Source organism: Catharus ustulatus, chromosome 1 (genome assembly GCF_009819885.2).
Source record: "Catharus ustulatus isolate bCatUst1 chromosome 1, bCatUst1.pri.v2, whole genome shotgun sequence".
NCBI classification, from domain to species: Eukaryota; Metazoa; Chordata; class Aves; order Passeriformes; family Turdidae; genus Catharus; species Catharus ustulatus.
In genome coordinates, this window is record NC_046221.1 from 61287066 (window position 1) to 61311980 (window position 24915).

The 24915-nt window shown below is 43.0% G+C and overlaps 1 protein-coding gene across 1 annotated transcript in view; it reads left to right on the forward strand.

Moving 5' to 3' along the window:
• The first annotated feature begins 14673 nt into the window (after positions 1-14673).
• Positions 14674-24915, forward strand: part of TGFBR1 (transforming growth factor beta receptor 1) — a 31354-nt gene continuing 21112 nt past the window's right edge. The window contains exons 1-3 of the mRNA XM_033072585.1: positions 14674-14761; positions 21882-22133; positions 22498-22740. Coding sequence (XP_032928476.1) covers positions 14674-14761; positions 21882-22133; positions 22498-22740 — 583 coding nt within the window. The remainder of the gene's footprint in view (positions 14762-21881; positions 22134-22497; positions 22741-24915) is intronic.

Genomic DNA, 24915 nt, shown 5'->3' on the forward strand with positions numbered 1-24915 from the left:
AAGCAAGAGTGCTGTGTGGGGCTGAGCTGCCAGTCAGGGTTAAGTCACAACATACATATGAAATCAATTCAGCATCAAGCCCTGGTGTTGATCAGAGGTAACATAACCTCCCCTCAGCCTGCCTCAGGGATACTAGTAATGTTTCAGCAGAAAAGGAGGTTACAGCCCTGTTGGACCTTTTAAGAAATATTTAAGATCCCATTCAAATTCAAGCCAGGACGATGAGGACATCGCCTCTGCAGGAAATATATGTTTTGTATGGTGCCCTTTGAGTATGTTCACATGAACAGCAGTATAATAACTGTGTTTTCCACCGATCAGTACCAATACCACCTCATAGGTGTTTTGTTTTACCTACCTTGGTTCCAGATATTCCAATTGAGGTCATAGCCATAATGATGGTTTGGTATTGGAAAAACATAATTTCCCCATTGAGTTAAATGGGTTGGTTTTAACACCCAAAAAATAATTTGTCAGCATTTAGCTTTGCTCTACAGTTATATATTTTCAGATTGCAGGTCTCAACTGAAGCTAGTCTCATTCCCAAGGATGTACAGTCATTTCACGACTATAAGGCTCACCCTTTTGACTAAAACTTTCGTCCGAACCCGGAAGCGCGTCTTATAGTCCGGTGCACCTTATATATGGACAAAGTTGCGAAATTTGCCAACCCGGATGTGCGAGCCGTGAGCCGAGCCACAAGGGGGGGCGGGAGCGGGTAGCTGTGGCCGGCAGGAGCCGCGCGGGGAGGGAGGGAGCAGAAGGCCCCAGCCAGCAGAAGCCATGGTGGTGGGTGGGACCGGGTGGCCACGGGCAGCCCTAAGCCACCCCGAGCCGCAGGTAGCCCCGAGCTGCGAGCCGCGGCTACCCCAATCCGTGGCTGCCCCAAGCCGCGGCAACCCTGAGCTGCCCTGAGCCGTGAGCAGCCCCAAGCCGCACCTCACCAGCCGGCACCGGGGGTGGGTGGGAGTGCCCGGGGAGGGCGCCTGGGGTTGCATTTAAAGGCTACACCAATCTGTGAAAAATGTTGCAAATTGAGCACCTGCCAGTAAACACTGTGATCGCGCAATTCCGTTACTAAATCGTTACTTTGTTGCACATGGCGCAGATCCTCGCTGCAAAAAAAAGGTGCGCCTTATAGTCTGGTGTGCCTTATATATGGACAAAGTTCGGAATTTTGCCGACTCCCGGAGGTGCGTCTTATAATCTGGTGCACCTTATAGTCATGAAATTACTGTACTAGAAAATCATCACGGTAAAGACAGAGCTATTAGGAATGCCATTTTTAACCTTTCCAGACGCTTCTCTAGGGGACGATTTGCAGGAGCAATATGTGCCAAGAACTACTCTTGTGGATAGTTTGAAAGAACCGCCCTATTTTGGAACAGAAAGATTTAACTGTACTCACAGGTGCTTAAGCATTGTGCTTGGTCTCAGGGCTAACTGGAGTCCTCATCCCCCTGAAAGCCTGTAGAGGCACTGCAGGACACACATCTGATGCCCACAGAACACACATCAGTGGTTCTTTATGTCTTTTTGCCAAACTTGATAATATACATTCCTCCTGCAAACATTCTCCATTCATGTAAACCCCATGTCCAGACTGCGTTCGTTCAGGGCACCCCCAAAAGCCATCATTGTCCAACACAAATGTTCTCAAGCTGTATGTGGACATATTGTGCCATTCCATTACCCTCATGTCTTTCAACACAAATGAACACATTGGTTAGAGCATGCAGTGACTGTTCACAGAGCTGTGATGTTTCTAGCATCTCAGAATTGAAAGCTACTGGTACAGTCATCCTGTACAACTGATAACGACTACCATGATGCATTCCTTAGCAAATAGGGCAACACAAGACATTTTTTTGTGTGCTGGGGGATGTTTGTGTGTACAGCCCACCTGTTAGGAGTACTGAACGGCTTCCTATTCTAGGGTCAGCAGCATCATCTCAGTGACTTCTCAGAGTCTAAAGGGTGCTTAGATTTGCCTGGCACACCGAACATGACTTCCTAGAATCATCCCACCACCCTTTCAGCCAGCCAACGAAAAGCTCCCTGATACTTTGAAATGTGAGACTGCATCTGTGTGCGTGTTTGAACTCCTGTGTTGACTAAATTCTTAAAGTAATGTTGACCAAAAGCTCAAAGTTTTCCTTTTTTCAGCTGAGTGAATTGGGAATTGCTCATCAGCTTAGTCAAAGGAACTTCCAGTCTGTGGATTCCATTATTTTGAGGTCCATGTTTCCTTCCAGGAAGGTATAACCCAGTGGGCTCTGACCTGGATTTGGGAAGTCCCTAGGGTATATCTGTGAATAGGTTATTTCAGAAGTAATCACTACTGTATTTCATTGCCATTGGTTCTGACAACAGAGTAAGAAACTGACTTGCTCTCAGCAGCTTTTTCCCATACTACTCCTTGGCAAAGTTTCTCTATCATTATAGCAAAGTTGCTCTTCAACCACAAATTCATCTTGGACATTTTTTGGTCTTGATCTCAAACATCCAGGATTTGGAGGTAGTCTATGTCAGGAAGACACATCAATTTTGACATCATATACTCAGGAGCCAAGGCCTTTTACACATATGCTGAGAGTGTTTGCCTCTTTTGCTGAGATATCCAGAGCCAAAACCAATGTACAGAAGAAATTGGCTCAAGAGTTTGGAAGAGCATACTAAAATTTACTATGGCAGAGATGATCTGAGTAATTAAAACATACACCACTGACACAGCTTAAGCTTTGAGGTGGTTATTTGAAAGAATTCAATCTCCATTTTCATCCAAATAAAACTTACAGAAATTCAAAAGAGCAGACATATGACTGTTATTTGTGGAAAAGTTTAAAATCCAGCCAAAACTGATGCTATGCATTAGTCCACCTAAATCAGAAATGGGCATACAGACAGCTATTCAAAAATAAAAATATTAAAAACCAGAATTCATTGAGATTCGTAGTTAAATGTTTATTCACTATCTCTCTCCTCGCTTTACTGTAGCTTGATATGTCTTAGAATAGTAGAATGATTTAGATTGGAAACGGTCTCAGAGGGTCATCTAATCCAACTCCCTGCTCAAAGTACAGCTAAGCTAACTTCAAAGCTCGATCTTCTCAAATTGCAGGTGAACAAACTGAAGGTGCAGCAGCGTGCTCAGATGTCTGCGCCTCCATTTTAAGAAGGCAAGAAGTTGGTATTATGTGCCATGGTTCTTTTCTGTTAGGTCAGGAAAGTGTCCAGTTGGTGGATAGAAGTAATTGCCACCAAAGTCAGGATAAATTCATGACTGGGCCTCTCAAAATTTATCTCCTGATGGAAGATCTCCGTTCTGACAAAGAAAAGGTTGGGGGAGAGAAGCAAGATAAATTAGCAGCATCTAACTCAGTGACCTCCTAATGTACATGCCTTTTTAAAGAAGGTCAACTCTTCCAGCAAGCTATTGATGATATATCAGAGAACACTGCAAGCCTGGGCCACACATGAGCAAAGTCCTGTTCTCAGTCAACTGCTATAGAATGGCAGGTAATAAACTACTCATTCCCTCAAAGTTACTGAACCACAGCATTTTTCTTACAAAAACCCAATTGCTCATCATCAGGAGAAAAGCCCAGGAAAACTGATGAATAATCTAGAGGAGGGATCAAAGTAGTCACAGTTGCGTCCTGTTGTACTGGTACACTCAGTAAGACACAAGATGGGAAGGGAGCAGGGTAAGACAAGTCAAAAGGACCGGGAAGGATGAATAATAACAGTCTGAAGTTGTGCTGTACTCTATGAATGAAAAGCTAGATGGAGATATAGAATTATCAGTTGTGTATAGGTTCAATTAAAGCAAATCTGAAGGCAGTAAATAACATTGGCTACAGTCAGAGCTTTAAAAGGGAGAGTGAACTAGGAGGAGGTGGTTGTGAAGGGCAGCTCAATTGAATCTGATAGATGTCAAACACAGTAATGAAAAGGATTTATTTACCCAGGTCCAAGATTCATGGTCCTCCAATTTCTCCTTAGCCATGGGTAAGACATCATGGGCAACTGTGCAGCCATTGACACTCTAGGCTATTAAAGAGCAAGAATCTTCCTGCAGTTCATTAATAGGAATCCTGAGCTGTTGAAGTAGCTCCAGTAGGAATGACCCTGAGTCGCACTACAAATATCCTTAGTCTTGCAAATAAGATCTGTGAGCACAAATCACTTGGGCATTAAACCTGTATTTTCCACTAAAATAATGTGTTAAAATGTAACAGCTCCCAGAAATACTTTTTCAGGAATACCCTGATTCTAGATAGAACCTATCAACTATGTGGAGAGATTGAAGTTTAGGCAACCTTGCTTCAAAATATTCTGGAAATTTGTAAGTATCTCTCTCTCTACATTGTGCAGAGAACTTAAGGCCTCAACTGCAAAAAAGCTACAGTGATAAGACTTTAGCTGCTAACGTCTAAATTAAGTTACTTCTAAACTACTGAAACCTATTTTAATCAAAGGCTGGTCAAGATAAGAAGTAGAGCAGTGACTTTTGTCATACAAAATTAGAGCTTGCTTCAAAGTTAGTCCTAGTTCATAAGCAAGAGAAGAACAGGTAACAACTCAACTATTCCACTACTTCTGGGAAAACATGTCAGTGTCTTTCGTTATTGTGAGTAAAGTCCAGTGGAAGCTGTGACTGTCCCTTTCAAGCCAACTTGGAAGCATACGGAGAAGTTAACTACAGGATGAAGTTAGAACAGTACGGAACAGGACAGGAACTTGATGAGATCCACCTATTCCTTTACAGGTTTCGATAGCAATGTTCAAACACACACTGCATTTTAGGCTCAAGTGGTTTATGGCAGTTTCCTTTTCACAGGGTTTCTTCTTCCTTTTGCTCATGGGATAGCAATACCCAGAGAACTAGGATTACTCATCAAGGCATGACTAAGGCATGGTGTGGCCTAATAGAAAGGGTGATGTCATGTTTGTGTAAACAAAAAAGTGCCCAAAGGAATGCAATTCTGTCCCTGATTCATTCATGGAGGAAAAGCGCCACATAAATGGGTCCATTTTAGAGTACAGTAATTTCACGAATACAAGCCGCACCAATTTGACTAAGATTTTGCTCCTAAACCGGAAATGCGGCTAATGATCAGGAGCGGCTAATACAACCTCAGAAGCGCCTGCCAGAGTGCTGAGCCGAGCAGCTGCAAAGTCGGCATTTTGCGATTGTTACAAATCGCTACTCTGTTGCACTGCGGGTGGAGCCTGGCTCCCTGTAGGCAGCACGGGGGGCGGGGAGAGAGGCGGGAGAGCTCTCTTTCCTCCTCTGCCACAGCCCAGGGGAGAGACCGGGGGGGCCCGGCGCCGCCATTGCCGCGGCCCGGGGAGGAGAGGGGGGACCCGGGCCGCCCCTACCGCAGCCCGGGGAGGGCGGGGGAAGCGCGCGCCGCCATTGCCGCGGCCCGGGGAGGGGGGGGGAAGCCGGCACCGCCATTGCTGCGGCCCGGGGAGGGGGGGGGAAGCCGGCGCCGCCATTGCCGCGGCCCGGGGAGGGGGGGGGAAGCCGGCACTGCCATTGCCGCGGCCCGGGGAGGGGGGGGAAGCCGGCGCCGCCATTGCCACGGCCCGGGGAGGGGGGGGGAAGCCCGCACCGCCATTGCCGTGGCCCGGGGAGGAGGGGGGAAGCCCGCGCCGCCATTGCCGCGGCCCGGGGAGGGGGGGGGGAAGCCGGCGCCGCCATTGCTGTGGCCTGGGGAGCCGACGGGAGCCCCGCGCAGCCATTGCCGCGGCTCGGGGAGCCGACGGGGTGCTTTGTCCCCGCCCACCGCCGCCGCGGCAGGAGCGGGAAAACTCCGTCCCTGCCCGCCGCCGGCGCCACGGGCGCGGGAAAGCTCCGTCCCCGCCCGCCGCCGCTGCCGTAGGAGCAGGGGAAGCTCCGTCCCTGCCTGCCACCGCAGGGCACCGCCGACCCGGGGTGACTGAGCCCAGTGGCAGCGGCGGCCGGCCCCGAGCGGCAGCACCGGGCTGGGCCATCTGGCCCCGTCAGCGGCCCCTAGTGGGCCAAGCCTGCACAGCCTTAGCTCAGCCAGTAAACCCCGCCCTCCCGCGGTTCTGTTAATAATTGCACGCAGGTCCTCGCTGCGAACGACAAAGCGGCTTATATTCGTGTGCGGCTTATCTATGGACAAAAACCGAAATGTTTGCCAACACCCAGAGATGCGGCTTATACTCAGTGCGGCTTGTATTCGTGAATTTACTGTAAGTGACAGATAGTGTGGAGTAGATCGACATGCAATACCAGGCTAAAAGAGGCTAAAGACAGTTCAACCAGACACAAACACCTTTGTCTTCCATGTACTGCATTCTTCCTTATACCTACCCTCAAAATCATGAAACCCCACACAGCACACTAAAACTAAAAGATACTTGTTCCTTTCTGATTGTGCTGTTTGATTTGGTTCCTGTGGATAAGATACGGACAAGTGTCAGCCAAAAGGAGGGCGGAATCCCATAACCTCTCAGACTCGGAGAAGTTATCCTACAAATGCTAGGAAGCATCTCTTCTTAGCCGGGCTGTAAGGACAAACTAATTCTGGTGTGTTTGTAGGCCAAGCCATTTCTGAGAGCCGATTCAAGTGGAAACTAAAACTGTGTTTAAAAAAGAGCCCCAACCAGTCTCCAAAATGTAATATTTACATAGCCCTTTGACCTTCAGCAAATTTCTGAGAAAATATGTATCCTGGAAAAAGACAAAGCATTCAGCTTCTCAAGAAAATCTGGACTTCTCATGGCTTCATCTACAGCTACAAAAGGAGCAACCTCCTCTATAAAGTTAAACTGCAACAGAACAATACACAGATATACAGTAATTTCACGATTATAAGCCGCACCATTTTGACTAAAATTTTGCTCCCAAGTCGGAACTGCGGCTTACATTCAGGAGCGGCCAATATATCAACAAATTTTGGAAATTTCCCAACCAGGAAGTCCGAGCCAGCAGCAGCCCTGAGCCAAGGCGGAGCCCACCCGGCCCTGAGCGGCGGGGCAGTGGTGGCGCAGCTGCAGCACTGCCCGGCCCCAGGGGGTGCGGCGGCAGCACCAGCCGGGCACACCCCTCTCCCTCCTCCTGGCGGCAGCAGCCAGGGATGCCCCTCTCTCTCCCCCCGGCGGCACCGGCTGGGCACACCACTCCCCTGCCTCCCGGCGGCAGCGGCAAGCAGGGCCAGGGCCACTCCCTGGCGGCCACCCCAAGCAGGGCCAAGCCAGTAAACCCCGCGATCCCACGATTCTGTTACTAATTGGCAACCTTGTGAAAGTTGCACACGGATGCTCGCTGCGAACGGAAGTGTGTCTTACAATCCGGTGCGGCTTATTTATGGAGGAAAAACGAAACATTGCTAACACCCTGGAAGTGTGGCTTATAATTGGTGCAGCTTGTAATCGTGAAATCACTGTACTCTAGTCTTTTGCCTTACTGAATTTTGAGCATCCTTTGGGCTCTTCATTCTCTGTCTTGCAATACAATCATTAATTTTGGCAAATTAGTCCCATGACCAGTTAGTTGAACTGAAATTATCTCCTTGCCAAAGAAGGCTTTTTCTTTCCCGTCTTTTACTCTTCTTTACATCAAATATATATATACATACTTACTACCATCATTTCCAGTATTTTGTTGGCAGAATAATCCAGTGCTGTGATGGACATATTCCTGGTTTTTTCCTTACTATTATCCCGTCCTTAAATTAGTAATGCATTTCTCTTGTTTTTTGGCAATAAATACTGCTGACAACAGGCAGTCATTTTGTGCAGGTGTGATGAAAGTATTTTTGCCACTACTACTGCAGAAGTTCTAGGGTATTAGTTTATCTAGTATCTTAATTTAACATGCTTAAATTCTCAAGAGAGACAGTTTCTTCAGCAATCTAGTATCCAGACTACTAAGACTTCTTGGGTAAAAGTCAGCCTTTGGAATTACACTCAAGGGATATGGCTGATGGAAAATGACCACTGTAATAGAGAAACACAATTCTGAGAAAAAGAGTGAAGTAAGTGATTGTTATTCGCAACCAGAAGAATGTTGTGCAGGGGAATTCCTATGCTAATTCAGACCTGAAAACACCATGAATTATTATTTTTATGTAGGTCCAGTGTCAAAAGTCTTCCCTCTTAATAATGTCACTTGGAGATGTAGGAATGACCAAAGACTTACACAATCTCAAAGCTATATATTCTTGGAGAAGAGTAAGAAACATAATAGCTCAAGAATAAAGAATAAAGTTCTACAAAGTTCTGGTAAAGAACAAAGTTCTACAATTTATTTCCACCATCTTTCTCATCACTGCATAATTTGTCATTTTATTCAAATAGACCTTAACCCTATTTTTCTCTTCTTCTGTTTTATTCCTGAGTAGGTACAAACTCCATTACCTGATTTAAAGGAAAAAAGTAACTTTTTAGAAGACATTACAAAAAAACTGCATGCCATTTTCTTGGGACTGCTCAAGTCCAGCATCTTTAGAGGTAACTCTAGCTACTGATTGCAAATGAACAAGTGAAAACTTACAGAAAATACTGCTTAGAGAGACTACAGCAACAGAACTTTGAAACAACCTTGTATAACCTGAACTGTGACAGAAAGTTTAATGCTGTCACCTCAAGCAACCTACAGCCACATGCTCTGAAGAATGGGAGTGGATGGGGAATGTGCATCAAGTCTAGAAAAACTGCAGCACAGCCAGCAGTTCCTATAGAATGTGATAGAAGAACCTCTCTCTTCTCTCATTTGTAGTTTGCAGGGTTAATAAATCAGTGTCAGGAATTAAATACTATTTTATTAATTTTAATTATTACATTATTTTCTTGTCTCTTTTTTAAAATTATTTTTATTGTGAACTTATTCTCTACTGAACAAAATGTTGTTTTAACAAAAAAGCTAATGCTTTATTTAAAAAATTAATTTTAAAAAAATAAAAACAATTAATATTTAACCCAAGTTATGATCTAGATCCCCAAATCTAATTTTAAGGTCTTAGCAACTTGTCATCACAATTCCCACTTCATACTCTAGGAAATTTCTTGTCTGCTATGAGCCTTTATCCCATGGAAGAAGAAATCAAGCTTGTCAAGCCCGCAGGATGCCTGTCAGCTAATGGGTACCCAGAATTACAATAGGAAAACCTCATGATCTGTGCATTGCCAGAAAGATGTTAACTTTTGGTAGGTTACACATGCTGCTCCTTCCCCACTCTAGGCAAAACTGAGTCCAGTCTCTGGGGGAAAATTACTTTCCTTGACAAACAGAATGATATAAATTATTACTTGCACCATCAAATTGGACTAAGTAGTGACCAAGCAGGTAAGAGCTCCCAGGAAAAGAAATATCCTTTCTTAATTAGAAGCAACCTAGTTTTACACATGTATCCTTTGCTGTAGCTGTAGGTGAGATGCCTCTGCCATTTCAGAGTTACCAGAGTTACAGAGTTACTTCAGCAGTGTAACGCCCTCAGATAATGGCAAACTGTCCAAAGTAATTTCCAGACATGGTTGATGTCAGCTTTTTTGCTTCTGGCAACCACTCCCTAAGCTACCCAGTTTTCCTAGTCGCTGCTGTGTTAAGCATTGTGTCTTGGACTATACACTTCCTCCCTACTTTCAGCATAGATCAGACCTCTCTGTAAGGAGATTTGCAGTTAACACCACAGTCTGAATGGTTCATACCTGATTTCAAGTGAAGTTGGAGCAGGACACATGTAGTAAGCAAGCTCAGCAGCTGATGGACTCTACAAGCTCGAACGAAACACCAAGTTTAAGAGGTTTAATTGTCATCACTGAGATCTGCTTAAAGAACTTAGGACACTGTGACATGTCCACAAACCCATTATCTGTGAAATAAGGTGGGTGTTAGCTGCAGGGATCAAGCACGTGCGTGCTGATGTGGTGCATTGCTGGGCTGCCCAGCTCATAACTCTGGGATATAAAGTGTTCCACAGCAAAAAGGGCTTCATACATCTTAAGCTTTAACTGGCCTTCAGTTAAAGGAGATGGTGTTCAATAACTGAGATCTCACAGTATTTAGCTTTGGAAACAGTGATGAGTCAAATTGGGCAATGTTTTATAACGGTTATAAAATGAGTAATTCTGAGTGTTTTGTAAAGCAGTGACTTCAGAAAAAGTGATTCCTTTCGCTTGTCTCTGATTTAGAAAGATCACAGATCTTTGAGAAACTTTCTGGTTTGTGTACTTACAGACACTGCACACTAATAAGCACTTTGATATTTTCTGTCCCAGTTTGAGTAAAACTGCTTAGAAAAATCAAGGACTAGGTAGGGAGGGCAATGTTGGGGTTTTTTCAATAACTTCTTCTATTTTGGTAAATGTTACACATTCAGTACTTTTCCACTTGCTGAGTTCCTTGCTGAAAGTAATTTGTAAATATCATGATGCACTGAATAGTTCTTCCAAACAAACAAACATAATATTTAGTTATTTACCATGGACAGAAAACTGTAAAATTTGAATTTTTGCAACACCTTTATTTTTTATTGCTTTAGCACTAATTGTGCACACATTGTTGGCAAGTGAAAGATTCTTTACTATCCTGACACAGTACCTCTTACATCAAAAGACTAATAAAACTTTCAGTCATCACCATTAATACTATTTCCTATCACACTTCCATATATTTTTACTTTAAAATCTAAAAAAACCCAAATGTATTGGTTTTCATTTTTGGAACTAAATCAGTTTATAATACATTCATATCCTTGATCTTTCTCAAAGACTAACGTATAGAACAAATTGGTTTGTATAATTGTCTATCTCACCACTTGCCCCTTTCCAAAATGCCTTTTATTTCAATATCCTGTGTAATTTCTTACTTTGTGGTGGTTTTGCAGTACAGAGTTCCATTTGAAATATTCATGCAGTTGCAATTCTTTTGTTTTTCATCTTCCAGAAAAGTATAAGCTGTGTTCATACACTGACAATAATTCTTGCAAAAAATAAAAGTAGCAATAGCTAAAGATGAAAATTATTTCATTCTCTCTCCCTGTGGGTGCTGCACATGTGTATTGTCACATTCTAGTATAGAAGAAAGAAATTAATCAGTGTTTAACTTGCAGATATTCCCTGTATAATAACCTTAGTCAATCTAAAAAGCAAGGATTTTTCAAACCTGCCCAACCGATTTGATTATTTAGACAAACCTCCTAAATCCAAATCATTTGGGTTTTCTGTGTCATCTTGCTTTGTGTTCTACCTTGCATTTAAAAATTATGATTTTTGTTGCATATTTCTATAATTGGAATATAATTATGTCATAAATTCATTAGTTTATTAGAAAAATTAGGCTAGGCAAAGCGGCAGGTTTGCCTGTTCTTCTAAATTTATGTTCACTGATGACATTATTTCTATCCTCAGTAAGCACTGAGGATTGCAGCATGTAAGAAATGCTTTTAAGGATTCCTTTACAGGAAGTACTGAAAAATTATATTTAATTCATCCAGTTAAAATGTCATAACCATACAATGGTCATGTGTTGTTTTCTATTGAACTTGGTAAATTTTTACAGTGAAATTGTTTTTTCATGCTATTTTGGCAGGAAAAGGCCAAGCGATTATTGTAATTATGAAGAATCTGTGATCACAGAATTGTTATTTTCTTCTTAAACAAAATGTCACTTTACAGAAAGGCATATCTTGGAAACTGTTTTACTGACTGTGTCATTGTCTGACTTAGCCTCACTTGACTAACTAGCGTGTTCAAGGATGAAAATAATTAGATGCAGGCATCAAGATCCCATTTTCTTTGCACTGGCATTCAATTTGTTTGCAGACATAGGGAGGAACCAATGATATAAATCTTTTCAGGCCATCTTTTTTATTTTGTAATTTTTATTTAACTGCTCCATTTTGTATAGCAAAAACAAAAGCAGATTTTTTTGTCACCAAACAGGACATCTCACCAACAACGTCTCAGCTGGAGAATCTGAGAACCTCTCCTATAGCCCTCCTAAAGATGCCAGGTACTGCCCAGATGAGCAAACCCCCTGCTGCACCAAAAGGAGGTGCCTTGATAAGAAGGAAGGGGAAGACAAAAAAGAAAAGGAGAATTGACAGCAGAAGTAACAGTGGAAGAAAGATGATGGAAAAACACCAGGATGAGTTTTACAGCGAAGAGAGTCAGCTAAAAGGGGAAGGTACCAACAAGAACAAGACCCAAATGTCTACCAGAGCCCATTGAATATCAAGAGTCTGTATCATAATCAGAAGTTCTTAGACCCCACCTTAATCAAGACCAGAAGCTGCAGTCCTAAGAATCTGGACACATGGAAGCATAGCAAGAAAAGGGGACATTCTGGACAAGCAGAACCCATTTTGGTAGCTTTGCTTCCATGTTTACTTTGGCTTTTAAATCTAACACACACAAGATCAGAGAGAGGTACCCAGGGATCAGGACAGGGGTTGACATCACTTTAGGCATTTCTTCTGTAGTGGTCTTTACCTCATGCATGATACAAAACAGTGAGGCCTGGCAAAAAAAAAAAAAAAAAAAAAAAAGTTTCCTTTCTAGTGGTACTACTTGGAAGTGACCTGAATCCATCTTAGTTGGTGAGTTGCAACCTGCAATTTATTGATTTATTTTATTTTTCCTGTGTCTGTCAGACAAATGTCACTCAGAATGCTAATTCAAAATGTTTCCCATAGGACTGAACTTGGAGCCCTGAAAAAAAATCCTTCACCATGCTCTGCTTACTGCTCCCTGCCTTCCTTCAGTGACATAGTCTGTGACCCATCCTTAAACCCAAGAGATCTGCAATGGGAAATGAATAGTGTGGTTTTTTTTCCTCCTGAGTATATAACTTTATAACTTACAGTTTCAATGCTTTATATGAATTTAAAAGGTGTTTTGGGATTTGAGCAATTTAACGGAGTGTTTTTTTCTGGTGCTAATATATTTACTTGAGGATTAGCCCTCTAAGCAATTCTATGTATGGATAACTAAGAACATGTTTGCCTGGTGTTGTCAGCTTCAGTAGTTCATTACAGCATGAATCTATATCAAATCCAGACATTTGGTTCAACATCTGTCATGAAGAGCATGTCATTAAAATGCTATTTTGAGAGAGAAAATGTAACTAGGATGTGTTTATGTATGACACTGATCGTTGTTCAGAGAGAAAGGGAAAGAGAATGAATTAATAAATATTCACCTCACTTTGAACTATTATATTATGAAGATTCTTATCCAGGTGAAGTGCACTGTAAGACAAACAAGACTTTTTATAAAAGCAGTGTTGGCTGAACAAGTGCTTGTGAAAGGGAGGCAGGAGATTAGTGTGCCATTGCAGCGAGTGTGGTGCTGGGGAGTGTGGAGGGTGCTGTCCTGAGCACTGTGAGCTGGGAAGGCACCGTCTGGCAGAGACGGCACACGGGGCTTGCAAGAGCGACTGCAAGTAACGTGGAAAAACACCTGCGATCTACCTGTGATCTTCGTGACTTGGCCTGTGATGGGAGGGTCACACTGCGTGCAAAACAAGCAACAAAGGGAGTATGAAAACATGTGCTGAGAGACTCTGAACAGATTCAGGATCTGGACACAACAGTCACATATCAGAGCTGGGGGGTGTGGGTGGATTCCCAGAGCAAGCAGGTAACTCCTGGGAGAGTGGTTACTTGATCCCAAGAGGGAAGAGGAGAGCCTCTCCTCCTGTTCTGCCACCCATGCGAAGCTAATAAAGCCGTGCATAGAACTAAACAGCCTCAGTTTCTACCCGAGGTGCATCCTAGTTGCCCCAGGTTTTAAGACTCCAGGTGTACCTCAGACAAGTATATGGGCTGCTCTTCGGATTCCCAGTTAACTCCTGAAGTTACGCGCAGACTGCAATAAGCTGCAGCTACACCTGGCACGGCTCTTCCCTCGCACGGGGACAAAGCCCGTGGGCTCAGCGCTACGGCTCCCGCTGCTGCGGGGGTCAGACCCTTGGCTCCGGATGGCCGAGCGGCACGGCACTGGCCGCGGGAGCGCCGGGCTGTCCCGTGCCGCCGGGAAGGGGCGGGAGCGCGGGGAAGGAGCGGGAGAAGGAGCTGCCGCTGCCCCTGAGCTGCGGCCCCGCAGGGACCGGCCCGGCGCTCCGCACGCTCCCCCTGCCTACCCGCTGCACCTCCCGAGAGCAACAATTCCTCGGCTCCCGCTCTTTTCCTCCCCTCCGGAGACAACTCGAGGGCTGCCCACATGCTCTCGCACTTGCCCTCCAGCGGGGCCGGTATCCCCAGAGCTGCGCACCGCAGTGCTGCCAGCGCGTCCCTCCCCGCGGCTGGCTGCTCGCCCGGACGCGGGGAAGTTCCAAGCCCGCTACTCGAGCCCCTCCCGGCTCCGCGCCGAGGGGACGGAGCGGCCGCTCTTCCGCCGGGACACCCCGGCCCCGCCCGGCCGCGAGGGGGCGCCGCCGCCCCGCCCCGCGGCCGCGGGGGTCGCGCCCCGCTCCCGCCGCCTGTTGTTGTCGGGGCTGCCCGCGGCCGCCGGGGGGCGGGGCCGGGGCGCGCCGACCAATCAGGCGGCGCCGCCGCCGCCGCGTCGGTGGCATTCGCGGCCGGAGCGGGCCGGGAGGGCGCACGCAGCGCGAGCGCCGCGCCGGTCCCCAGGCGGGCGGAGCGGGCGCGCGTCGCGAGGCGGATCCTGGCTCCGGGGAGTCGCGGCCGGGACATGGCGGCGGCCGCTCGGCGGCCGCGGCGGCGTCCCTGGGCCCTGCTGTGCGTGGCCGCGGCCGCGCTGCTCTGCCCCGCGGCGTGCGGTGAGTGTGCGCGGGTCTGGAGGAAACGCGGGAGCGGAGGGAGGCGGCGGGCGCGGCGGTGGCGCCCGGGGCGGAGGTGTGGGTGAGGAGAGCGGCGGGGGGCGGCAGGTCCCCGCCGGTTCCTTTCACCAACATGGCGGAGGGGCCGGCTGGGGCGGAGTCACCTCCCCCCCACCCCCGGTGTCCGAGCCCGGCGGGGACCGCTCGGCCCTTTGTTGGCCGAGAGCGGCGGCTGCTCCGCGGGAGGGGAGGCGGGGAGGGCTCCCCTCGGCCCCCGCCGCCACTTCCTCGCCCCCGCCGGGCAGCGCTGCGGGCGGTGTCTGCCGGGGTAACTTTCTGTCCCGGTGTCTGCCCGGCTGGGTGCGTGTGCCCTTGCCCGCAAGGCAAAGTTCCCGCTGGGTGAGCTGCCCCCGTCCATCCCGGGAGCCCCTGGGCACTCCCGGGCGCGGTGCGGCGGAGCGGCAGCCCCCGGGCCGCCGCAGGGCGCTCTCAGCGGTGCCCGGAGGAGCGGGCGGTGCAGGGACGTGTTGAATGTCCCACGTCGCGGAGGTGACACTGGGCTGCCCCGTCTGCTGCGCGCCGCAGCACCGTGCGCTGCGCTGGCGGTGCGGGGGGACAGGTGAGCTCTCGGTCCAACACGCCTTCGACTGGATGCTCGACCAGCACCGAGCCGTGTGGAAATTAAATCTTCGCGTGGATATTGTACAGCGAAATGGTTTTGTTCCTCCAACGCTCTGTTCCTGTGCTTTTTTGCGAAAGAGATTTGATATCCGAGCTGTGCTGTTGCAGAGCTAATGCATGAAACGGGAGTGCTTAAAAGCGTTTATAAATGCAGTATTTGGGTAGTTTTTTCCTCTTTGTTTTTACTAAATGTGTGTGTTGTTCTGCGGTTAGCAGTTTGGGACGTATCGCCTAATGGGTTATACATGTGTTGCCCCACCTGAACTCATGTGGGCTTCAGTTTCATCTATACTAAGTTATATGACAAAATCTGCATTTTGTAATTAGTTCACTTCTTAAAATCTCTTGTAGTTGGATTGTATATTGCCTTGGGCTTTGAAGAGCAAGTGGTGAAACACCACAACTTCAGTTACAGCTTTGAGACATCCCTCAGTCTGGATCTATACCATGCTGTTCATAATTCAATCTAAAATGGTACTCGTGCTGAAAAAAAAAGGTTACTTAAAGCACACTTGCTATACTAAAATGTAGTGTTAATCACCCATGGTCTTACTGAAGGCGTTGCAAGATCTCTGGTGTGGAAACAGTGAAATAAGCTGAAGTTATCCATGGGCTGTTGTGTTCTTGAAAAGGTGCGGCAGGCTTTGGTAATTTAAAGCTTTCTTATGTAACACATTCAATTTAGATGTTGAAGGAAATTTTAGCTCAATTTGAGCTTTGAACTTTTTCCCTTTTAATGCGTCCCATCAATCAACAGTTTTCCCTTAATCTGAGGCATGAAATTAAGGTCTAAAAGCTTTGTGTGAAAACAAGGCAACAGATTTCCATACAAAACCTTATGAGTGGAAGTGGTGACATGATACCTTTTCTTTTAAAAAAAGAGAAATCCTCTCTTTTCAATGGAATCTGGAGGAATCCTGTGTTCCTGATCCATAACTTATCCAGCAGCTCTGGTAAGGCAGTAAAGTTGCCTGAACATTGTGGTCTAAGTTGATGAAGTAGTTCGAGGTATGATTTGGCTACTGGTTCTTCTTGTTGTGGGTTGACAGAACTTGAGCATTTTCTGATTGCCTCTACTGGGGCTGTTCTGCAGTGTGCTGATGTTACTGAGTCGTCTTGAGAAATGGTTTATGCAGAGGTCAGGCATGTAATGAATCCCAGCAGCTAGCTGAACAGTAGAACAGCCTTAAAAATTAAGGCAGAGTCTGAAAATAAGCTTTCTGGTTTTCACTGTATAGGCCATAGTCTTTAGTCTTCTAAAGTTCTGGGGCATCACCACTTGGAAACTCTTGTATTCAGACAGTTGCTTCTAACTGCCAATAAAGATAGCGATCTGATTAATATGGTGGAATGAACTTAAAAGCACAAGTAAAGATCTTTCTGTTTTCATACTGTTGTGAAATTATTCTCTGGGCTTTTAATTTTCGCTTTCTTCAGTTAGTTTGGTTTGGGGGTTTTTTGGGTTTTTTTAAGCGTGTTCTTCTACCAAAGATAACAGAAACAAATTGTTACTGTATCATGCTCTAAGAGTCATGAACTTGTCTCTGGGTAGTGTTTTGGATGGAGGGCAAGAAAACTTAAAAGTGCCATTAAACACCTACATTGCAGAGGATATAATATCACCTTTTTTATGTTGGGATTTTACACAAGGTTTTGTCATTACTTGCAAGTTGTGGGTAGGGCCTTAATAAAGTAGCTTGTCTGTTTTCTTGAGTGCATCACTTTGTTTGACAAGACCTGCTGCTTTCACTGGAAGTTTTGCTTAACAAAGATGGATGAAATGTATGTGAAAGCTTTCCTGGAAACTTGATACCCAGTGCTGTTACTTTACAACAGTGAAACTTAATTAGTGCCTTTGTGAGAAGAATGTGTTAGTGAAGGTCATGAACTATTGTGGTTTTAAGAACTGTACCTATTTCCGGGATATTTTAAGACCTAAACCTTTTTGTATCTTGAGCTATAAGAGTTCAGAGATGAGTCAGGTGTATTGTTTGAGGGGATTGTCTGAATTACAGACTCAGAAGCTGACATTTGCCATGTTATGTATTATGCTTCTTTTCCTTTGGCAAGTTTCATTGGACAGGGGAAAACTACCAGTGAGCATTACAGCCCTCTTGCTCACATCTCTAAAAATCTGTTACTGTCTCTTGCACGTCATAGCCTTGCTCCTTTATCCCTTGAACCTCTGCATCTTGTGGAACCAAGAATTGTGATTGCTCTTCTGATGAAGTTCTACTTTCTGGTGGAATTTTTGTTTCAAAAATTGTATTTTCCGTGGAGGAAGAGTTATCACAAGAGAAATGTCTTTTTCAGCAAAATGTTGCTTTTGGGAGGCTGAGACTATTTGTCTTTTTAAACTTGTAAAACAAAGATATATTATTAAATAAACTATTAAGAATGAGGAATTGTTAATTGTTTGTAATCAGATGTGAGTTTGAGGTTTTTTAGAGCACCTCACAAGTTTTAATTTCTGTACTGCTCCTTGTTAGCGTCCTTTGGAAGGTGATGTCTCAACTTACAATTTCCAACTAAAAATGCTTTGGCCGAAGGTGGTGTTCTGTGCTAAACTGTCTGGTTGAAGTAACGATGCCGGATGTAAACAAATGTCATACATGGTGATTCATAGGGGTTTATGTAACTAAAAAACCAGTCTTTCTGCAATTTTCTTTCTTCAGAAAGACACCATATACAAAAAAAGACTGTTTCAGTAGGTAACAGTCTGGTTGTGATGTAGACTTGTAAGAGTTAAGTGGCTAGATTGTACTTAATTCTCTGTTCACATTTTGTATATAGTATCAATATCTGAGCTTCTGGGAGCCAGCTGATTTCGAGTCTTGTCAAGCTGCCTAATTTCAGGGTTTCATTTGTGCTGGCAACTTGTTTTAGCCTCGCTGGGGACTTTCCTGGCTGCAACATTGATACAAGAGAGACTTGGTAAAGGAAAGGCAAAACTGTCAAATTCAGAGTCTGAGCAACTAGACGAGTAATGGTATTCAATACGAGAGGTTAATCTTGTGGTATGAGATATGAGAAATATGCTGTTGATAACTTGCGTGACATGATAATCTCATAATGCACACACCCCCACTTTCACTACAGCATTGTCGCTGTTTCTTTTAGGGTAGTCAGTCTCAAAAGGCAGGAATGACTGTGTAGAATGGCAATGGTGCAGTGACAAAATGCAATGCACAGGGAACTACATTGCTATGTTGACCCAATTTCTGCTCTTGGCGATGTCCCTGATTGTCTGTATGACTTCCAGTGCATTTGTTTAGCTGTTTGTACTGTCATTTCCTCAACCTTGTATCACTTAAACAGACATGAACTTTGACTAGCTGGTAGTGGAGCTTCATGACTGTGGTTCCATCCTAAAACTCTTGTAATTTTTTTTATTTTAAATAGTTCTCTACCATGGACAGATGTGATTGGAAACTTTTTTTTTTCTCTTCAGTAGTTTTGAAAGTGTTTTTTGTAGTAGTAAATTTAAATGGTGTTTACAAAATGCACTGAAATGCATTTTACCTGAAAGATTACTGGCTCTGGAACATCAGCTTATATCAGAGTTGTCAATTTGTCATCCCTTGCTGTTATCAATCTGTACTAGAAAGTTATGTGTTCATTAAAGTGAACTTGGAGATCTGACTGGTTTCTCTCTGAGTTTTTAAAATTTCCTTGAGAATACATTTCTTTGAGAATAACAGACTGCTTGGACAAAAAGCAAGAAATTCTATCTCCAAGAGCACAAGAGCATGGGGGATTTTTTTCTTTTGTATCAGTTATAAGTGAAAACACTTCTCTATAGGAATGATTTAATTATAGTTGCTCATACACATCTCCTCATGCTGATCTCAAATCTCATTTATGACGTGTTCATGTAGTTGTAGTTTATGTTCTTTATGCACAGATAACTGGAGAATTAGACATGGGCAAGGATATTCCAATTCCATATGCTCACCTCCTGGATGTGTTGTTTCTGAAGATGCTGAATGAGTTTCTCTTTTACTAAAACTTGGAAATTCTACTGTTACCTATTTGAGCTGGAAAGCATGAAGAGCTGTTAGGTGGCCAGAGTAGGAAGGGGGCTGAAGCATTTTTAATGAGTTTGGTTTGGTTGTTGTTGTTGTTGTTTTTGGGGGTTTTTTAAGTGTGTCCACTAGAGAGCAGCAGAAACCTGTATTCCTGGAGACTGTGCTATTCAGCTGATTAGGCATTGTTTTCCCCTCTTATCGGAGGGGAGAGTAGCTTCAGAAGGAAGCAATGATTTATTTGTGCCGAGGAAATCATTCCGTGGTATGTGACAATGAATTGTGTCTTGGCAGGAGACGAGGAGATCGTGGCATCAAACCAGAATAAAAATGTAAATTTTATCAAATGGCACTAAGTGGGAATTTTGTAGCGAAACAGAGGTGGGAACAAAGTGAATGAGGAAGATGGGGCACAAAATGCTGTATTTATTCATGGTTGGAACAGTGTATCTCTACAGCTTCACAAGACCAGAAAGATGAATAAGAGTAACAAGGGCAACCTAAATCTAATCTTTCACTTCAAGTAATTTGGCCTCTGCGCAGTGACTTAGTGTAAATATATCTCACTGAATGTCTGTCTCTTGCTGTAGGCATTCAGATGCATGTGCAGTCGTGCTGAGCCACAATTACTGTTTAAATAGAAAAAGTCATGGGTAAAGCAAATGAGCTGAAGATCACTCACTTTAGAAGCTGAAAGAAATAGTGTGTGTAAATATTTTAGGAAAATTTTGGTTTGGATAGATTAAAAAAATAATTTGTTCAGGCATAAATTGCCAAAGGGACAGTAACATGAAAATAAATGTTAAATTTTCTTGTTGTTAAATTCTCAGTAATAAGCCTTTCCCTACTTTCCTGATGAGGCAGGGAAAGATAAGCAAAAAGTGATGCTGTTAAGATTTACCTTTCTGAATGCCAGTTCTCATTTCATCTACCTTCCAATTAATTTTTTTTCAATAATCTTCATAGTAAAAATAATTTTTTAATCCCATTTGTAGGGTTTTTTTTACTCTTTTTCTGACTGGTCTATTTTCTAGTGAATCTCTCTGCAACAGGGTTTTCTTTCTATAGTGGGTCCTAAGAATTTGATCAAATCTCTTCAATAACAGTAGATGATTGGAAATGATTTGGTTTGATTCAAAATCTTGGGAGAAGGGGCTGTTTTAAGGAAATGTTTTTCAGGATTCCAGCTTTGAGATTACATACATAGATATTTGAGATCAGATTGCTATTTATTTAAATCCATTATATCCAGTGACAGAGTGGTGTAAAATCCGAGGCAATTCGTGTGGTTATATTAAACTCTTGAATTTAAATGAATTGCCAGATTTCAGATTTGGGGAACCTTTTGATTGCCACCTGTTAATCCTCATTTTGGTGTGAGTTTTTGTATGTAGCCTTGAAAAAGGCTATTTTTATGGCTCAGGACACTTTTTTGTGTTTTGATCATGAATGTTTAAGATTTTAAATTAGTCTGAGTTTCTATATTTTGATATTTCTGTGTGCATGTACACAAGTTCTAGGCCAGCTTTTACTCTTGACAGTTGAACAAGTGGACTCAAAATGTATTGATACTTTTATTGTTGCTCCTGCACCATTTTCTGCATGGCTTTGGTGCTGTAAATGCAGGAAAGAGCACAGAAAGAAATTAGGAGTAGTAGTCTTCCTTCTCAAAGAACTTCTGCAATGCAAAGAATGAAACCTGATCATCTTAGGGGTGATTAGCCTGTCATTCCTGCTTCCCTCCTCATGCCCTTTCCTTTACTAGTGCAATCGATAGCTTTAGTAAATCACCACCTTCAGTAATGCAAGACAGCGTTTTCCTGTGGCTTCATAAATAACAAGTCTAAACCACATTCTGTTTCTGTGAAAGGATCATGCAGGGTTTGGTTTTTAATGAGGATTAAGCTGGTATTTGCCCTTTTGGCACAAAATGGAAACCAACAAGTAATGCGTAACGTATTCATCTTGGGTAACCAACAGCATCCAATTTGTCCCTTATTCAAGCTATACCCGTGGTTATTGTAAAAAAATAAAAGGCATTGTTTGTATTTGGTTTGAAAATAGCAGACTTGCATGCGGTGTTGTTTTAAAAAGTTTCGATCTTTTGTAGGAACTGTAGTGGTGCTCCTTTACCTGGAGGAACAGCTAGCATTTTAGCCTTTGTCTTTTAATTAGCTACTATGTAAGGAGAGATGACTTCAGATTTAAATTTCACTTTACTTCTCCTTGTCTCCTAGTTTTTTTGTCCCACTAAAAAGCCTTGTAGTGTTGTTTTTTCAGCGTTGCTTTCCTGTGTTTATGCAACCAAAAAGGCCTCCTAACATTTTGAATTTGTATTTCTTTAGTCGTTCAAGTTGTTTTTCAACTCAGAACATGTACCAATACTAACATTGATGTTTTTTTTCTCAATACAGAATTGGAGTGTTACTGCCAGCTATGTACAAAAGACAACTTTACGTGTGTGACAGATGGAGTATGTTTTGCCTCAGTAACACGAACTGCAGACAAAATAATGCGCAACAGTATGTGTATAGCAGAAATTGATCTGATTCCCCGAGACAGGCCATTTGTTTGTTCCCCCTCCACTAGAGATGGAGTCCCCACCGTGTCTTATTGCTGTAACACACCTCTCTGCAATAAAGTAGAACTTCCAATTCCAACACCAGGTAAGAGGGTTGAGATTTTTGCTCTTTTTTTTGTTTTTTTTCATTTTTTCAAACAAAGTTCTGTGAGAGTGGAAGTTGTAGGTAAATTTGAAGGCCTGAAGTACACCTTAGAGTCTATAAAGACAATTTCATACTTGAACAAGAGTTATAATCTTCTGGATAGGGATGTTAGAGACAGTTTTGAGGACTTAAAGTGTAAATAAGCACGTTGCTTTTGTCCTTTGTAGTACTTATTTGATTCTCAAAATGTCACTGTGTGAAATTTTTAACAGATGCTTTAAAATAATTTAAATATTGCTGTGGGATACTACAAGTTTAGTAGAATAAAAGGAAATTAATGGTTTTATTTTATTTTAACTCTCAGGCCCTACTGCAGGAAAATCAGCTTCTAACCTAGGACCTGTGGAACTGGCTGCTGTCATTGCTGGACCTGTCTGCTTTGTCTGCATTTCACTGATGTTGATTCTATACCTTTGTCATAATCGTACTGTAATTCATCATCGTGTGCCAAGTGAAGAAGACCCTTCATTGGATCGTCCCTTTATATCAGAAGGAACCACTTTAAAGGATTTAATTTATGACATGACAACTTCAGGTTCTGGCTCAGGTAATGTGGCACTTCTAGTAGTAACTGCTCTGTGCTTAAGGGCCTTGTAAGACTTCTATTTTTCTTAATATTGTGAAATCTACTTAAATTTACAATTAACAAGAGAAAATACTATAAAAGCAACTTCTTTGTACATTCAGTCAACATCAGTGAAAATTCAATGTGTGGCTATAAGTGAAATAAAAGAAACACTGAGTTGTTGCTGCTATTTCTTATCATTCTTGGAGTAGTCTGATTTATGTAAATTAAATAATGCAGGAAATATCAGTCATGTATTGCAAATGTTTTGTGTTCTGTAAGGCTGTCATTTTCCTTTTTGTCCTATACAGCTTATCTAAACAGCCATCTTCTGTGTTGTTTAGATAATTTTGTGAAGGGTATTTTTTTAACTTTAAATTGAAACTTGATTTATAGATGTAGCTATGGGTGGATGAAGAACATTCTGAATTCTAAGTTAATATTTTAGCCAGTTCCTTCCTTACAGAAGATATTTTTCAGTTGCAAATAGCCGTTTCTGTGTATAGAATGGATGCAATATGCAGACCATGTCTGAATGTCTGTCCCTTGATTTTGTGTTTTGTTGTTTTAATTCTGACTTGAAGAGGTGTTGCTCTGGGAAGATGAGGCATTAGTCTGTTCACTGCATATGGTCTCTGCTATTGTAACTGTGACCATTAATTGTTTATGGAATTATGGTGGTCTGTGTCATAGAAATGTGGTTTAATAGGTGTTGTTAGGGGATGATGTGCCAGGTAAATCATTGCATAAATTAATTGATCTTTGGTCAGTGTTAAGGAGGGATACATCAAATTGTGTACTGCAACCTTTTACCAACCTTGTACTATATAAAATTTGAGTAATTTAATACTGAAAATTATTCCTACTACTTGCAAACCTATGTGTTGAGACATCCATGGCCTTTCAGAACACTTTCCACCAAAAAATACTTATGTTTGATTCTCAACTACTCTATATTTTATTTTCTCAGAAATAGAAAAAATTAAAACAACAAGCATCCACTTGCGGGGTTTTTTTTCCCCCAAGAGCAGTAACTGGTAAAATTGTTTAGGGTCTGTTGCTTTGTCAAATAAAATTAATGTAACTTTGCTGAATGTGTTTAAAATCTAGATCAAAAATTCATTTTAGTTGTACCCTCCCTAAAGGTGAGCTTGCTCTAGGTGTGTAGATTGTTTTGCTTTAGCTGAGAAAGCCTTTGTGTGTGTCCAAGAAGACTTGATCCTGATTAGGGTAGTTCTCTGGTTAAAACTGGAGTTTTAGTAATTTGTGTTCATATCAATTTTCTCATTTACTAACAAGAGTAACTAAGATAACAAAAGCTATTAATAGAACTTCCAATATATTGGGCTAGGGTTTGATAAATGCAAATGCTGGACTTAGGCCTCCAGTTATGTTTGCTCTAGGAGGGGTATGCAGTAGTCAGAGATACAGATAATATGGAGGAGTCAAATTTACATATCTTGGAATGCAGAAAGATTTGATATATATATGTATAATTGTTCCACTCTTATAAGTGTAAAACTCTCTACCTGATGTCTGCAGATCTAGACTTTTCCTAAGGAAGGCTGAAAAAAATTCTAATTTAAATTTAAACTTAGTTGTCAATTGGTCTTTTCATTCATTATCAGGAATATTCCCTCAGTTTTCTTCTGGCCTTCTTACCTGTGATGATTCTGAACCTCTCTTTTTGTTTGAAAACTCTGGAAGTACTCTTTCAAAATAAGCTCTTGAAAAGCAGAGAATCCAAGTTATAAGAAACGATTCTTCCTCTGGAGCACGTGGCTGGAAACTGCTGACTCTTCTCTTGTCTGTTTACAAATTACTCTAAGTAAAAAGAGCATGCTAGGGAATTGCTAAGCTTTCACAGCTGAATTCACGGTGCTCAGGCTGGTCTAGAATCCCAGAGCACCTGACCTACTATGGTATTTGAGCATTGGCTACTGGTGAATGCATCCAAGCAACAAAACCAGCAAATGTGGTTGAATTTGACTTATCCCTAAAGAAGCCTCTTCACCAACTTGCTTTTATGCTTGAAAGGATGCAAAACAAGGCTGGATGTTTCCTTAAAAGGGATCTTTTAACTTCAGCTGCAGTGAGTTCCATGTTGTTGAGCTGTTTCTGAGACAAGTATTAGCCTTATTTAGTGTTCTCTACTTC